General features: G+C 45.5%; 1 protein-coding gene across 2 annotated transcripts in view; it reads left to right on the top strand.

The window, feature by feature from the left end:
• The window catches only part of LOC139558598 (zinc finger protein 516-like), a 34,886-nt gene extending 18,859 nt beyond the window's left edge, over nt 1–16,027 (top strand). For both annotated transcript variants that reach the window (XM_071373827.1, XM_071373826.1), the window contains exons 2-5: nt 5,902–7,601; nt 8,885–10,264; nt 12,578–12,642; nt 13,462–16,027. In XM_071373827.1, coding sequence (XP_071229928.1) covers nt 6,098–7,601; nt 8,885–10,264; nt 12,578–12,642; nt 13,462–13,512 — 3,000 coding nt within the window. In that variant the 5' untranslated portion in view covers nt 5,902–6,097 and the 3' untranslated portion in view covers nt 13,513–16,027. The remainder of the gene's footprint in view (nt 1–5,901; nt 7,602–8,884; nt 10,265–12,577; nt 12,643–13,461) is intronic.
• The last annotated feature ends 1,700 nt before the right edge of the window (nt 16,028–17,727 follow it).

The following is a 17,727-nucleotide window of genomic DNA, read 5'->3' as shown; positions in this document are numbered from 1 at the left end:
TCATTAAGCAGGATTTTAGACAATGTGTGTAACATATCTACACACTGTTCTGACACATCTTTAAACAGTGTTTCATACATGTGTTTCTGACATGTTTCATACATGTGTTTCTGACATGTTTCATACATGTGTTTCTGACATGTTTCATACATGTGTTTCTGACATGTTTCATACATGTGTTTCTGACATGTTTCCACACAATATTTTCTTGCACACAGTGAGTCTGTGTCTCTTGCACGTCTACACACAGTGAGTCTGTGTCTCTTGCACGTCTACACACAGGGAGTCCGTGTCTCTTGCACGTCTACACACAGTGAGTCTGTGTCTCTTGCACGTCTACACACAGTGAGTCTGTGTCTCTTGCACGTCTACACACAGTGAGTCTGTGTCTCTTGCACGTCTACACACAGGGAGTCCGTGTCTCTTGCACGTCTACACACAGTGAGTCTGTGTCTCTTGCACGTCTACACACAGTGAGTCTGTGTCTCTTGCACGTCTACACACAGGGAGTCCGTGTCTCTTGCACGTCTACACACAGGGAGTCTGTGTCTCTTGCACGTCTACACACAGGGAGTTTGTGTCTCTTGCACGTCTACACACAGGGAGTTTGTGTCTCTTGCACGTCTACACACAGGGAGGGAGTCTGTGTCTCTTGCACGTCTACACACAGGGAGTTTGTGTCTCTTGCACGTCTACACACAGGGAGTCTGTGTCTCTTGCACGTCTACACACAGTGAGTCTGTTTCTCTTGCACGTCTACACACAGTGAGTCTGTGTTTTGTATACATCTATAACACAGTGTTTCTGACACGTCTTCACACAGTGGGTCTCCAGGAATGTGGATTAGTCAGTGTGGCGGACGTTCGAGCTGCAGTACGGCCTGGTAAACAAAGCCTAATTTAAACGGCCTCTACACTGTGACCTAACCGCAACAGACGTCTGTCACCGTCGTCGCTTCTGTAGACAAAACAGGGGCACTTTGGGACCAAAGAGGCTCCCTTTGTTATCAAAGTGGAGGCATCCCCCAGCCTATCTCTGTTGCTTAATTTACTATCGCTCTCTGTTGTATTTTAAGTTGTCTTGTCTCCTGTTTTGTCTGCTATTTTATACCTTCCACCTACAAAACAATCAAGGTGAAACCTTGGGCTCCCGAGAGGCGCAGCAGTCTAAGACACTGTATCTCAGTGCAAGAGGCGTCACTGCAGTCCCTGGGTTGAATCCAGGCTGCATCACATCCGGCCATGATTGGGAGTCCCATAGGGCGGCGCACAATTGGCCCAGCATCGTCCAGGTTTGGCCGGGGTAGGCTTATATCTCCCTCACTAACTTTAAGCATCAGCTGTCTGAGCAGCTTACCGATCGCTGCAGCTGTACACAGCCCATCTGTACATAGCCCATCCAACTACCTACCTCATCCCCATATTGTTTTTATTTACTTTTTTGTTGTTGTTTTCTACTTGCACATCATCATCTGTGCATCTATCACTCCATGTTAATCTGCTAAATTGTAATTACTTCGCCACTATGGCCTATTTATTGCCTTACCTCCTTACTCCATTTGCACACACTGTATATATATTTTTCTATTGTGTTATTGACTGTACTTTTGTTTATCCCATGTGTAACTCTGTGTTGTTGTTTATTGTCACACTGCTTTTCTTTATCTTGGCCAGGTGGCAGTTGTAAATGAGAACTTGTTCTCAACTGGCCTACCTGGTTAAATAACGGTGAAATAAACAGATTCTAACACTGGGATGCATTCACCCAATCCCAAATGGACCCCGACCCTCCATGAAACAAAACAATTAGATAGGAGTAAGCAATATCACAATAACTGCACCTTGCCCTTTGATAAACTCACAGTAATGTTCACCTCATTGTGTACGCCTATCCAATCCTTACAGATCTAGGAGGGAGTAGGGCAGAGTTTCCCAAACTCTCCTCAGTGCCCCAAGGGATGCATTTTGGTTTTTGCCCTAGCACTACACAGCTGATTCAAATGATCAAAGGTTGATGATTAGTTGATTATTTGAATCAGCTGTGTAGTGTTAGGGCAAAAAACAGAACGTGCACCCCGTGGGGTTCCCGAGGACCGAGTTTGGGAAACCCTGGAGTTGGGGGCTAGAGGTTGATTTGGGATTGGGCAAAACACTAATTTGGATCACTGACCGAAGCACACTGTATAGCATAACATTAGCATAGGAACTGTCACATGCTAGCACTAGTGGCTGTGTTGGCACAGTTTGCGGTTGGTCGAGAGAGCATATGTGGATGACTTCATCACGTACTCACATACTCAGACATGGGTGCACTGGTGCGTGCACACAGCCACACACATACATGTATTCGCTTACTGTCGCTCTCTTTCTCTCACTCACCACACAAACACACACACACACACACACAGGCTCTTAGCTCAGCAGCAGAGCCCTGGCCATGGGGAGTTTGTGCTGAGCTGGTTTGGACGTGAGTACAGCTGACTGGACATGGCTATTCATCTGTCAAAGAAAAGAGGGGGAGAAAAGAGAGAGGGAGAGAGGGTCTGTAAAGAACAAATTCAGCCCAGAGCAACATGTTTGGCTATCTGCGCCTGTGTGTGTATCCTCCATCGGTTTATCCTGTTTTTTGTTGGTGTGTGTGTGTGTGTGTGTGTGTGTGTGTGTGTGTGTGTGTGTGTGTGTGTGTGTGTGTGTGTGTGTGTGTGTGTGTGTGTGTCTAAAGCATCACACTTCCAGTATTTTTTTATTGAATGTGTTATCTAGCTAAGCTATAGCCTATATCAGGGTTCTCCAACCCTGTTCCTAGATAACTACCTTGCTGTAGGTTTTTGCTCCAACCCCAGTTGTAACTGACCTGATTTCAGGTTATCAACCAGCTAATCATTAGAATCAGGTGTGCAAGATTAGGGTTGGAGTGAAAACCTACAGGATGGTAGCTCTCCAGGGACAGTGTTGGAAACCCCTAGCCTATATTGCCTTCCTCATGTAGACCAATTGAGGGAACACTGCCCCTCTCATCTTCAATAGAACTTACCTCTTTGAAAGGTTCAACATAGAGTTAATAGATCTTTAGAGGCACACTTACATTTGTTTTGAATTGTAAATACTGCAGATTGTACTTTTTGCCCTTAGTTTCTATTGGCATGTTGTCTATTGCACAAATCAATGATCATTCAAGATCATGGTCTTCTGTATTAGGCCCATTTCTGTTTAGTTTGGGCTTTTGAAGAACACAGAGATTCATACGAACAGTGACTAATAAAGGAACAGCCAGAGGTTAGAGAGGTCGGAACACACAACACACTCTGTCAGACGCCTTCTCGCTCCACTAAATGACACAGCATGTGTTTTAACCCCCTCAAAGAAAGCCTCTTTTTGTTTTGTGTGTGTGTGGGTGTTTGAGTGTGTGTGTGTGTTCTATTCAGGAAGGTTTGGTGGAGTTGTTTAGTTTCTAAGTATGTCTAGATGTCTGTCTTACATTTTTGTAGCTTGTTCTCATTGGTCCAAAATGATGGGAGCACTATGCCGAATTGAATTTGAGAGTTTCAAAAAAGATGAAGCAATTAGGCTAGTCAAGGTTGCTATATGGATTTTTAAGACCCAAGACCTAACAATTCCCTCAAGAGTGCCTAGTTGGAAATACTACATACACACACTCGTTATGTTCTTTTATCCTCGTGGGGACCTAAATGTATTTCCATTCAAAATCCTATTTTCTCCAACACCTAACCCGTAACCTTAAACCTAACCCCTTACCCTAGCCATAATTCTAACCCTAATTGTAAACCTAACCCTAAACCCTAAGCTTAAAATAGCCTTTGTCCTCATGGGGATGTGGGAAATGTCCCGATGAGGGAGAATTCTTCTTGTTTTACTATACTTGTGTGGACTTTTGGGGATTTTAGGTCGCCACAAGGGTAGAAGAACACACACACACACACACACAGGACTGATGGCCTCCACTACCATCTGTTGCCTCCTTTCGCTCTGACATCATCCCACCATCCCCCTATTGTGTTAACCCCTCATCACCCGGCCTTCAACTTAACCTCTTAATTACCACTAACCACCCCCCTCCCTGTCCCCCCCACCCAGAGACACTGTGCCACTCGGCACGTGCACTAATCCGTCAGCGTCTGCCCTCTTAACACCTGCCGCCACACTCGTCTAACTCAACTCCCATTCTGGAGCCCATGCCAGTTTCTTCTCTATTTCGCTGGTAGAGCACGCACAGCGAAAAGCCTAAAGTGGCGCGCACACACACACACATGCTGAGACACACACGGCTGAGAATAGATAGGTCTCTTTTGTCATTGTCCCCCCCCAACTCCACTGCCCTCCCACCCCCAGACATCTTTTGCAGGGCGCTGATGTGTAGGGCGCTGTGCCTATTGTCCAACAATGGCCACCGTAGGACCCCAAGGACCCCCTGGTGATAGGTGGAGAGCGAGACGTGAGGAAATGTGACAGTTCTGGTGCAGCTGACACAATGATGTTTCTTTCCCGCGGCTGGCTGCCTGCCCTGCGTTGGCTATAAGAGAGCCTGGGCACTTTTCTGACTGTTGTAGTTTTCGAGAAGGAAACCAACATCTTCTGCTGTGGTCTGGAAACCACAATTACTTGGCTGTAATGAATGTGTGTATATCATCCACAAAAATAAAAAAACAGCTTGGAACCGATGCCCCTTCACAAAGATAAATACTTATCTTAGACATGAATAATGATTTTTCTGAAGATGTTTGATATAGGAACACATTTTGTTTTATTTTACTTTAGGGTATCTATTGTGCTGGAGGTTGATTACGAAAACAGGTTTATCATATATTCTCGTGATTATACTGACGCTACCTGCCCCTTTTCATTATTTTCTATCTTTGCTTTTCTCTCAGGGTGTCTTGTAGGAGTGAGGTTAACTACTGCTTGTTGATGATGGCACATTTAGTCATTTCCCTTCATATTACTAACACTCTCAATGTGACCTTGGCATTCACTGTCAGTATTGGGATTGTGTGAGTGCGTGTGTATGTGTGTGTGAGTCTCAGTCTGCGTGTGTGAGTGTGTGTGACTGTGTGTGTGTGTGTGTGTGTATGAGATGGAGAGAAATAAATGTAGTTTGTTGATAATGGCGTATTGATGGGGTTTGGAATGGACTGGCCCTGAGGCCTCATCCTGACTGGTCAGGACTGAATGCACCTCTTCATGCTTCACTAAACACACTCAATTAAGGCATGGGGAACAGAGGACACGAGGGCACACACACACACACACACATACTTTCAGTATAAGCTTCCTTTAAGGACAACCGTCAATCATCCTGTTCGGGACAATAGCCATTCCAAAATCAGTGTCATGCAAATTCTCTCCTCTTTCTTACTTTCTTATTCTTCTCCTCTTTCTTACACACACTGTTACATTTATAAAACTGAAATATGCACAGACGTAACACCCTCTTACATTGTGACAGTGAAACATACACAGTGAGAAACGGACTATGTAGAAAGTAGGATTTTGAGTAATAATGCTCATACTTAAACACATTGCACTGGGGCCCAGTGGGAGAAGCTTTTTCAAATGATTGCAAACTGTGTTTAGGGTGTGGTAAAAATGATTTTATTAACTGAGCGTACCAGGGAACGGGATGTGTATTTTCTATTTATTAGCAACCATCATTCTAGAGAGGCTCGTCTTTTAGACAAAGGTCCTTTGTTGTTGATGACTGCGGCATGATAGCATTTCCTCTCTATTTGACCTCCTGGTGACTGTGCCAACTGGGTTCTTTCTGTCTCTGGGTTGAAAATATAGCCCACCAGATGTCAGTTACTGCATTGGTTGTGTGATTATCATATAACCTATTATTAGATTCTAAATGTTTTCTAATCGTTTTTTCTTGTTGTGTTTTCAGGTGTTTTTCAATGATCATCTCTCCAGTCTTAATGACGGTTAAAGACAATCCCTCCAACAACAGAAGTAAAGCAACATCTACAAACATGTCCCCCATCGCAATCACTATGAGAACCTTATGACTTTGGAACGCACGGGTCAGTTTTCTTCATCAGGGATCAACAGACACTTGAGCTACCACAGCCCTGCGGCCGGAAATGGAGGTGGAGCCGAAGCAGGAGCAGGCGGTCCAAAGCAAGGCCGACGCTGTCAAGAGTGACCAGGTGGAGGACGAGGCGACGGCCTCTGGCCACACCTGTGGCCTCTGTGGACGGAGCTTCCCTCTCCTGAGCTCGCTGTCCCAGCACATGCGCAGGCACACTGGGGAGAAGCCCTACAAGTGTCCCTACTGTGAACACCGGGCTGCTCAGAAGGGCGGCCTGAAAGCCCACATCCGCAGCCACAAGCTGGGCCTGCTCAGCCGGAGCCTGGGCAAGTTGGACGGTGAGGAGGGGGTTGGGGAGCAAGGACAAACACGGGGGGACCCTAAGAAACTGGATAGTCCCGCTGACAACATCGCCAATGGCACCTCGGCTAAGAAGCACAAAGTCAACGGCAAGACGAAAAATAAAAGCTCCAAGAAGAAAGGCGAAGAAGCAGTCGTCCAGGATGACGGCAAGGAGGACGAGCCGCAAACCACGACTGAGGGCGACTCACTTCCGGGAGGGACCTTCTGGGTGGACAATGGGGACGGTGCGGGTTCCTTTCCCTGCGGCTCTTGCAGCCAGGTCTTCCCCCAGGCCCTGCTCCTCAAGGCCCACATGAAGAAGCACCGCGGCCTCCTGGACCACGGTTGCCGCATCTGCGGCCGACGCTTCCGCCAGGCCTGGTTCCTCCAGAGCCACATGCGGATTCATCGGGCCAAGAGTCAGCTGCGGGGTGGGAGTGGCGACAGCAGCGAGTCTCAGACCACCCTCAACGGGGTCCCCCGGGAGCCGGCGTCCCTGGTGAACGATGACTGTCTCTACGAGCTGTGTGCCGGCTGCGGCAACTTCTTCTACGACCGCAAGGCCCTCCGGCTGCACGAGAGGGTCCACAAGCAGAGCCACGCCCCCAGCAAGCCGCCGCAGCAAGACCCCGACAACAGCTCTTCGTCACCTGCCGCCAAGAGGCGCTTCCTGGAATGCCTTAACCTCAGGGCAACCGGGGCTGGAGAGGCAGCTATGGAGGGGAGTCTTGGAAGACGGATCCCCGAGCTGGACCCGGTATGCAGTTACCATGCCTGGCAGTTGGTCACCAGAGGGTGTGTGGTGGAGGTGACAGATAAAAGCCTCGGCTGGGAAGAGAGGCTGGTGGATGCCGAGGTGGCGTTTGCCCGGGAGAAGGGCGAGTATGTGCCTCTGAAACAGGAGAAGCGGAAGAGGCAGCTGGACTCCTCCCAAAGCAAGAAGAAGAAAGGAGCCCAGGATGTTGTCATTAATGGTGGCAGCGGTGGGATCTCCCTCCAGCAGCGTGACAGTAGAAATAGCCGCACCTTATTGAATGGGCTCAGCGCAGAGACGTTTGGGATATTGCAGAAAAAGAAGGTGAAAGATGGTCATCAGTCCAGCAAGCAAGGCACTAAATCAAACTCTGCCAGTCAGCCCAGCACACCAAGACAAGAAGATTCTCTATCTTCCTCGTCCATAAAGAGGAATAGTATCAAGAACACAACCTATGAAGGTAAGACAAAAAAACACCTAGATTAGCAACAAGAATTAGATTTTCTTTAAATGACATGACAAAAGGCATCTTGGTCGTATTCACACTTAAAATCCTGATTGAAAAGGGAACATTTTGCTTACTACTACAGCAATAACAATGAAAATATCCCCCCCAAAGTTCAGACATTACCATACCAAATTCCATTCCCATACTATATTCTTTGATGTAAATCATAGTTTTCAGAGTGATTCAGTCATGTTTGTTTTGGTTTCTATTGCTACTCAGTCCTGAGTTATGGTCAATCTATTTTCACATGGTAAAAGGGAGACCTCACCTCATGTATTGATTCATCAATTTACACATCTTAGCATAACTAAACGCCTCTGTGTATGTGGGCACGTCTCTCCCGAGCTGCTGAAGTATGTAGCATACTTATTAGCATAGTAGACTGCAGATTGAGCAGTATGTCAAACGGAGACCTGTTCTTATGTTATGGTTAAAATGTCTGTATTCATGTACATCAACTGATTATTGGAGACAGTCTGAAAAGTGATGCTGCTTTGACTGTTAAACTGATAGGATAATAAATGTTTCCCTTCCGAGTCCTCTTGATAACAGTATTAACCAAGAACCGTAAGTACATGGTAAATATGCCCATATCGAGCAACTCAGAAGTTTGTAATAGGCTTTTAATGTTTGAAATTGCACTCATGACATTGACAAGCAAACAAGATAGATATAATTATGAATTCTGTAGCACTTTTAGTTCAGTTTTCCAGTTAAAAGCTGGTCTTCAGTTGCCATGGAGCAGTACTCATACAGGTAAAGGGTGTGTTTAGCAGTTGCCTTTAGGTTGCCACTGCAAATTAAATGGTGTTATGGCACCATCCTGTGGCATGGATTGCCCATTGCACCCTTCACCCTACATAAAGAAATATGAAAGGCCTTTACATCTGGTACTTTGCTAAATGAGGCATAACCCTTTCTGTACCATTCATATAGCTTGACATTTGTTTATTAGTGTTTTCTGGAATATTCTGTATGACTTTCTTAAACCTTAAAAGGTATGTTGGATGTGAAAACAGTTAAATTTAGCATATATGGTAAATAGTTTAGTTGTTAGGGTAAATGACTGAAAAATGACTTATGGAGAGTAGCATGACAATGTCCTCCTTTCTCATCCACGTGTTTGTTAAATCATGTTAGCGCTTATTAAATCTTCATACTTTGCTGAAGCTCATTTTCTTAAAATGTCTGTTTTTCAATATGAGCTTAGTCTAACTGTACTCTGCAATCCACAGATACCAAGCCATACTTCTGCGAGCACTGTGACTTCCGCACCAGGGACCCCTCTTCCTTCACATCCCACATGCACAAGGACGTCAGGGATGCACATAATCACATACTGGGAGCTATTATGGAAGACCCGAGCCACGGCGCTCCCAAAGCCTCAGGTTATGTGGAATATCTCCGGCTGAAGAGCACACTGCTCAGCCAGCCCTATACAAATCCCTACATCTGTCCTCCTGGCCAGGAGAGGGCGGCATCGAGCTGCCAGTCTGAGAAGTCGAGGAGCCTAAAAGTCAAAGGGCAATCCTCTCAGGATGCCATCATCTACGCCAGCCTCCTCAACCTGTCTGCCCTGCCCGAGGGCCAGGAGGAGGATGGCGGTGTGAACCCTGTGGCAGCAGCGTCTGAGGGTAAGCTGGTCAGACACCAGTGTCCGTTCTGCGCCCACACAACCCATTACCTGGAGGTGCTGTGGATCCACCAGCGTGTGGCCCACAGGGTGGACAGTGGCAGCTCCCTGGCCCCCAAGTGGGCCCCCTACGTCACCGGCTTCAAGGGCCCCAAGGCTGCTGGACGGCGCACGGGGCCCCCGCCCTTTCTGGAGGGCAAAGACTGCCCGGCACTCTCAGTCCCCCGGGCCCAGCGCACACAAGCCCCAGGTTCCACCGCCACACAACCGTCAGGTGGAGGTACCAAGAGGCCAAAGACATACACAAGCAGTACAACTGCTACTTCCCAGCCCAACACCAGCCAGGCCATGGTGTCAGCGTCGCGTACCTCCACAAGGTCTCCCCCTGGTGGTGGGAAGTCACTCCTACCTCAAAAAAAGAAGTCGAGCCGCCCAACCCATACGGAGGAGGTGGCCAATAAGAGCGTCCGATCTAAAACGAAAGCCCACCCCAAAGCTCCTGCCGCCACCACCACCGTCTCAACCAACATTCAAGGCTTCTCCCAGCAGTCGACAAGCAGCCCCAAAACCGGACATTATCGGACGGCTGCCGAGGGAAGCATGCTTCCGCAAGAGGGCCTCGGCTTTATTCTCGCCAGGAACCATGGCAGGACCGACCACGCGTCCCATCTTACCCCAGACAGAACTCACCTCCACCCCCAGCCCCATCCACACCCCCACAGCCATCCACGGGATCCACCTGCAGCCCTGAAAGGTCAAGACCTGTGGTCAGTCACAAACATGGTTGCGGCGCAGGGCAGCAGCGGGTACCAGGCACCCACCACCCTCCTCGGCCACGGGAAGAGGGAGTCGACTGCTGGGGACAGCAGAGACACCCCGATGGACATGGGCATCCTGGGTCTGTTGAAGAACTACAACCCCCACGAGCTGGCAGCTCTCTACCAGCACTGGGGCTTTGTAGATCCCAGGCTTGAACCACAAGGTAAGGAGAGATTGAGTGTTGTTCACCACAGCCCTACATAATTCAGCATGTACACAGACACACTGAGAGGGAGAGAAAGATAGACAGACATTCACAAAACTGACCATGTCCTTTACACTAAGGTCATTTTGAGAGTAGCAACTCTAACCTGCAGCTTGTCGTCGTAGATATCATCATCGTCCTCTTTAGCCCTTTGAGTCACATTTAATAACGTGACCTTTAAAAATATATATATATATATATATATATTTGTCCTCCACCTTTTCTCTTTTTCTATGAGTGTTTTGGCATGAATGCTAATAGCTTGGGGAAACATGTTTACCAAGGCCGACAGAAGGACATGTTTCTGCCGGTGATAGTACCAGTCAAGGAATAGGTCTCTGTCTAGTGTTGACCTGTGTGTAGGTCCTGGGTTGTGTGTGTGTCTGTCAGTATGTGCATGCATGGATCACAGTGACACAGATGGGCAGTGGGCACACAGTGATAAGGGGATAAGGGTGGGTGTGTGTGTGTGTGTGTGTGTGTGTGTGTGTGTGTGTGTGTGTGTGTGTGTGTGTGTGTGTGTGTGTGTGTGTGTGTGTGTGTGTGTGTGTGTGTGTGTGTGTGTGTGTGTGTGTGTGTGTGTGTGTGTGTGTGTGTGTGTGTGTCTGAGAGAGAGAACGAGAGAATGATAGAGGTGGCAAGTCCACACACACACAGTCAATTCCATGGCCAGGACATCAGAGAGACCTGACACAATTGGAGTGACAGCGGGGGAAAGCTCAGCAAGCAAGTACAGGGAAGGAGAGAGAGGAAAGAGAGGGAAGAAAAGGCAGTGAAAGAGTGACCTAGTGAGAGAGATATACAGACATGGAGAAAGAGCGAGAGGAGTACACCTGACATGTGACACTGGAGCGCTGGCCAAGGGCACATCAAAGAGGCCCGGCAATTTAATTTGCAGTAATTTATGCGCTACTTCCCAGGCTGCCAGGGGGTGGGTCAGGGCTGTCGGAGGCACACCACCACGATTTGGTACGAAAGTTGCCATCCACTGCCTTGAAGGAAGCTCCACCCCCCCATCTTAATAGCACATCAGATGTACTAATGAGCCCTGTACTTTGTGGCTGAGGTGGTCTAGCGGTTGGCGTCGCCGCTTCCAGCACACATGTATACCTGTGTCTGCGCCGATTCAAATCTGACCCACAGCCCCTTGACACTGACTCCTATTCTTTCCACGCTATCACGATATGACTTAATTCTGTTCAATTACAATCTGGAAGAAAAACACAATGAACTAACTAGCCAGCTACTGTTTTTGCATAATACATCCCCACTGCACAGTGCCGGTGTGTAAAGATTGGATAAGGTAAAATAGTGTGAGATAGTTGTCACTATTTTCATGAATGGAACAGGTTAGCTACCTATCAAACACTGCAATTAGAGCTAGCTGGCTCGCTAACTGTAACATACTGTAGCAGGTCAGCTGCAATGTAGGTCAGCTAGCTAGCTAGCATTTCCTTCATAAATGAAGCAAACTATCTAGCTAGCTATCAACCAAGAAAAATAGAGGCAAGAGAGTGGTGTTGAACTACCAGACAGCTTTGTTTATAAACATTCTGATTTGGTCTATACTCATTCACTCCCCCAAATTCCAAATAATTGGATTTGTGCAAGTATAGGCTGAATGGACTGGTGCGAGTACAGATTTGCACACACACACTAATGATGAAAAACCATTAGTTCTTTACGAAGTGTTTTTTTGTGTGTTTGCATGCATGTCTGCCCTTGTATATGATTTTGTCCTTGGATGGCAGTCCTTCAACTTTGAACAAACACATTTGCTTGTGACACTGACCTGTGAAATGTTTTATACATTATTAATCAGATGTCAGTTATGGGTATGTAATTGGTGTGTGTGTGCATGCTAATAAGATGCCTGGCCACCAGCACAATGACCATTGATCCTCTGTAGCTCAGTTGGTAGAGCATGGTGCTTGCAAAGCTAAGATGGTGGGTTTGATTCCCGGGACCACCCATACGTAAAATGTATGCACGCATGACTGTAAGTCGCTTTGGATAAAAGTGTCTGCTAAGTGGCGTATATTATAATTTGACCACAATTCAATGGGAGACTAAAAAATAGAACAAGCAGAAAAGCCGTCACTTTTTCCCCTGCATGTCACTCCAAGGCAATATTACCCTGACATCCAAACGGAATATTGCCCTAGAAATATAGAACCAGTACCTTAACTGACTGTTGTATTATTAGGTTCAGTTCTTTGGTTGTGAAGGTCTTGGGATTCTAAAGTGTTGCCATGTCTCTTGTTTCTACAGGGATACTGCAGTACAACGGACATTTTGAAAATGAAGTCCATTCCTCCACAGAGGCCTCCAAACAAGTATGGTACTTTCCTTGTTTGGGTTTTGTTTTGCTCTGACCGTTCTCACCCCTTATAATTCGTCACCTGTGCCAGAGTCTGGTTGAGTGTTAATGTTCCCCTATATGCCCCCTGGCCCAATTTATCTATCTGGATTTCAGTTATCGGATAGGATTCAATGCATAGAAATAGAATCTGTCTCCTTACTGTATGTGCTTCTTTTATATGTGTTTTTCTCTCTTTGCGTTCCCGCTATCCTGTCAATAAAAAAATACTAAAGGTATTTAGACCTTTAAAAAAATCTCTCGCCACTCCTTTCTGCTCCCAGCTCCGAGAATCCAAAAGAGAAATCAGTGTTTGAAACACTAAAGGCGAGGCAGTGATACTTGGGCGTCTGTGTCAGACGGCTCTTTCTCTGCTTGGTACGAGGAGCTGACAGGAAAACAAAAAATAAAAACATCTTGACGTCCCCCTCGGGGTAAACAGTCGTGCGTCTCCATATGGCATGTCAACATCCTGCCAATCATGACCACATGCAGGCCCTCCTGGACACTCTCTACCTGCCTGTCTGTTCGCTTTACTTTCTTCTTCTTCCTCTGTTGCCTTTGTCACTCGTGAGACGTGAGGACACACTGACACACACCGAAAGATGAACTCACGCACTCTCGCACAAACTGGCATTTTTGCACATTCAGAAACACATAGTCGGAGTTATACTTGCACACACACAAATACACTCATAGAAAGACAACTGACACTCAGCAACACGCACACACACACAAACGTGTCTTGGTGTGATCTGTGGTCTGACTCCATTTTGCCCCTTGTCTCTGTCTGCAGGTGATCGGCTGTTCCGCTACTTCAACAGCCTCTCTCAGCAAGGGGACATGAAAACTCGACTTCCCAAAATGCACTGTTGCAAGATGAAAGGCCTGCAGTCTCTCACAGGAACCAAGCCATGACTACAGGAGCTCTTCACTTTAGGGGCCCAATTGTCTCAAGGGACACTGTTTGTTTACAACTAACTAACTAATCCACCCAGACTAAAGGAGCTACCATAACATGTGGACGTGACAGAGTGGAAATTCTTCCCCAACTGGAGTGTAAACTCACAACCATCTGCACTGTAACTCAACAAGCACCGTCAATACGTCGGACCCAGAAAGGCTAAGGCACGTCTGCATCCAGAGCGACAGAACTTCTCAGGAAGGTAGTAGCGATGCACTGAACCATCTGCTACATCACACACTGGGCTTAGATCACAGGAGGTTGGTGGCACCTTAATCGGGGCGGATTGGTTCGTGGTAATGGCTGGAGCAGTATAAGTGAAATGGTATCAAATGCATCAAATACATGATTTCCATGTGTTTGGTGCCATTCTGTTCGCTCCGTTCCAGTCATTATTATGAGCCGTCCTCCCCTCAGCAGCCTCCACTGGCTTAGATGTTTCTGTGGTGAAAGTCTACTGATCTAGAGATGGTGCCGTTGTTGAGCTCGTGATGATTGAGGTCAGGTTGGGTTAGATAACTGATCCTAAATCAGTTGTTAAAGGGCAGGAACCCAGGATCCCACAGGATGTTTTATGTAACCTTTAAACCCTTTAAATCCATGTCAGATAAAAAAAGCAGACTGAAACTTTCATGTTATAGCCCTCCAGAGAATTGTTAGAAAAATGGTGAAGTAATCGGATTGGTATGTGTATTTACTGTGAATGTGTGTTAGTGTTTTAGTCATCTGTTTATTTGAGCTTTTGACGCTTTTTTTGTAGTATTTGGAAACGGTTTGGAATGGTCAGGTCAGCCAGCTCACACAAGCAAAGTTACTACCTACCTTTAAAGCTGGAATCCTTAATGGTGAAACAGCCACGTCCGTTTGTGATATTACAACAGCTAAGAAGGTTTCCCTTGGACATCATTGTGCGATGCTCCCCAGGCTCTGCTTCTTCCCAAAAAACTAAAACTATAACAAGGTCTGTGGGGCGGACAGTGGCGCGGTTTCCCCCACGTATTATTCCATCTTTAAGCAACAATAATGAAGCATCTGTTTGTGACTTACCAGCCATCTCCAGCTATGTTTACATGAACAACAAGCATGCTAGACTCTGCTGACCTGGGATGTAGTGGAGGGTAAATGCACGTAAACGTTGGCAGGTAGCCTCGAGGTTATACTGTTGGGCCAGTAACAGGGGACGCAAGCAGAGAGAGGTTAGTACAGTGTTTCCCACACTTGGGGTCGGGGCCCTATGTGGGGTCCCCTGAGAAAATCTGTACTAATCTTATTAAACAAATTTAAAAACAAAAAATATTGTTCAATATTTCCCCATGTCCTACCTTCCCTATAGGCCTACATTAAAATCCAAACAATACAGTTATAAAAATGTCATACGTTATAGTTTATATAGGTGGTTGTTCGTCTTATCTCGATCGCCCACTGGAGTTCACAGTTCAACCACCTTTTTTTTAACCTCTACATCACAGCTTCTGAATAGCACCTAGATGGAGTATGCATGTTCTATTTTAGTTCTGTTGCGTTAAGTCTTTATGTCCACTCAAGTTGATATCCCAACGTTGAAAGAATGGCTTCTCCGTGTTAAAATGAAATAGATTCCATCGCTAGGGAACACCGACGATGCGGAACATGTTTCTCAGACCTCCGAAAATTGTGTTCTGTTGAGATAATTCCACGTCCCAGGCCGTCTGATCCAGTTGGAACTGAAAAGGAATCCAGAATGAATGGGGGAAAAAAGCACTATGTAACTTACAGATTTGCAGTGCTTCATGCATATAGTTGGATTGACACAACCGATGGTTGTGAACTTGAACAGAAGCCCACTTTTGAGGTTTGAGAACAGAAAATGTCCCTTAGAAGGTAGATGTGCAGTTTGACTCCATGAAAATGACTACTCTTCATTGAGGAGGATTGTGGGTTCGGTCTTGGACTGTCTGTGTTTAGTTCCTTTATGCAGTGTTTTGTTTTGGTGTTTTGCTGAATCACTGGGTATCTCTATCGTAGAAATGGCTTCTGCAGTGTTTTAAAGTTATTTTAGCTGCCCACAAGGAAAGAAAGCCATCCATGTTAAACAGTACCAATCTGATGTTATTACTACGTTATTTATCGAATTGTATATGATAGTTATCCACCTTGATCGATTGTCGTATGTAAAAAAATATATATATATATAATTTATGATTTGAAGTCAGAATTATAAAACGGTAGACTTTTGTAAAAAGAAAAGGTTGGTGCTTTAGAGGGACATGTATTTCTCAGAATGCTTCACGAAGACTAGCTATGTTTGCTCATGGCAAGTGCTCAGATATTCTTTTAGGACTTTAGATGATGGAGTTGTATTTTCAAAGTATTTATATTGCATAATACCTGTTAGTACAAATAAAACTTGATATATTTACATGGGCATGGTTTTGGTCATTTTGTTATCCTTGAGGCACTTTCGTCAGCCTTTGAGGTGATATGTTTATGACAAAACACACATGATTGTGATTATGTAACATGAAAATAGTTGTTTAACAGTGCTTAGTAAAGCCTTCACACCATTTATTATTTCTAAATTAGCTGTTTTATTAGAAAGTAAAAAGTGTTACCAAGCAATATGGAAGGAATTTGACATTCATTTTTTTGAGAGGAGAATCCAGGTGTACAAAACATTAGGAACACCTTCCTAAATTGAGTTGCACCCCCTTTTGCCCTCAGAACTACCTCATTTTGTCGGGGTATGGACTCTAAAAGGTGTCAAAAAGTGTTCCACAGGGATGCTGACCCATGTTGACTCCAATGCTTCCCACAGTTGGCAAGTTGGCTGGATGTCCTTTGGGTGGTGGAACATTCTTGATACACACGGGAAACTGTTGAGTGTGAAAAATGCAGCAGCGTTGCAGTTCTTGACACACTAACACCTGTGTGCCTGTCACCTACTACCATACCTCGTTCCAAGGCACTTAAATATTTTGTTTTGCCCATTCACCCTCTGAATGGGACACATATAATCCATGTCTCAAGGCTTAAAAATCCCTCTTTAACTTGTCTCCTTCCCTTCATCTACACTAATTCATGTGGATATAACAATTGACATCAATAAGGGATCATACCTTTCACCTGATAATGTCAAAGTAAAAAATAAATAAAATCAAAAATAAATGAATGGAAAATAAAATGTATATGTTTTGATTAGATAAGTATTGAGTCAATACATGTTACAATCACCTTTGGCAGTGATTACTGCTGTGAGTCTTTCTGGGTAAGTCTCCAAGTGCTTTGCAAACCTGGATTGTACAATATTTTCCCATTACAATAAAAAAAATCCTCAAGCTCTGTCAAGTTGGTTGTTGATCATTGCTAGACAGCCATTTTCAAGTCTTGCCATAGATTCTCAAGACGATTTTAAGTCAAAACTGTATCTTGGCCACTCAGGAACATTCAATGTATCTTGGTAAGTAACTCCAGTGTATATTTGGCCATACATTTTAGGTTATTGTCTTGCTGAATGTGTCTGTTGGAATCAGACGGAACCAGGTTTTCCTCAAGGACTTTGCCTGTGCTTAGCTCTATTTCTTTTCATTTTATCCTAAAAAACTCCCTAGTCCTTGCCGATGACAAGCATACCCATAACATGGGCTCCCGACTGGAGAAGCAGTCTAAGTGTCACGTTCCTGACCTGTTTTCTGTTGTTTTGTATGTGTGTGATGGTCAGGGCGTGAGTTTTGGGTGGGCAGTCTATGTTTGCTGTTTCTATGTTGGTTTTGGGTTGCCTGGTATGGCTCTTAATTAGAGGCAGGTGTTTTGCGTTTTCCTCTAATTGAGAGTCATATTAAGGTAGGTTGTTCTCACTGTTTGTTTGTGGGTGATTGTCTTCCGTGTCTGTGTCTGCGTACCACACGGGACTGTAGCGTTTGTTCGTTCGTTTGTTATTAGTCTGTACCTGTTCCTACGTGCTTCGTGTTTTATGTAAGTACTCATGGTGTAGGTCAGTCTACATTCGTTTTTTGTTATTTTGTAATCCTTCCCAGTGTTTGTTTTCGTGTCTCGTCGATTGATTTAATAAATCATTATGTATTCAAAACCCGCTGCATTTTGGTCGAATCACTACTCCTC

This window comes from Salvelinus alpinus, chromosome 29 (assembly GCF_045679555.1).
Source record: "Salvelinus alpinus chromosome 29, SLU_Salpinus.1, whole genome shotgun sequence".
Classification (NCBI taxonomy): Eukaryota; Metazoa; Chordata; class Actinopteri; order Salmoniformes; family Salmonidae; genus Salvelinus; species Salvelinus alpinus.
This window is presented reverse-complemented; position numbering and strand designations above follow the sequence as displayed.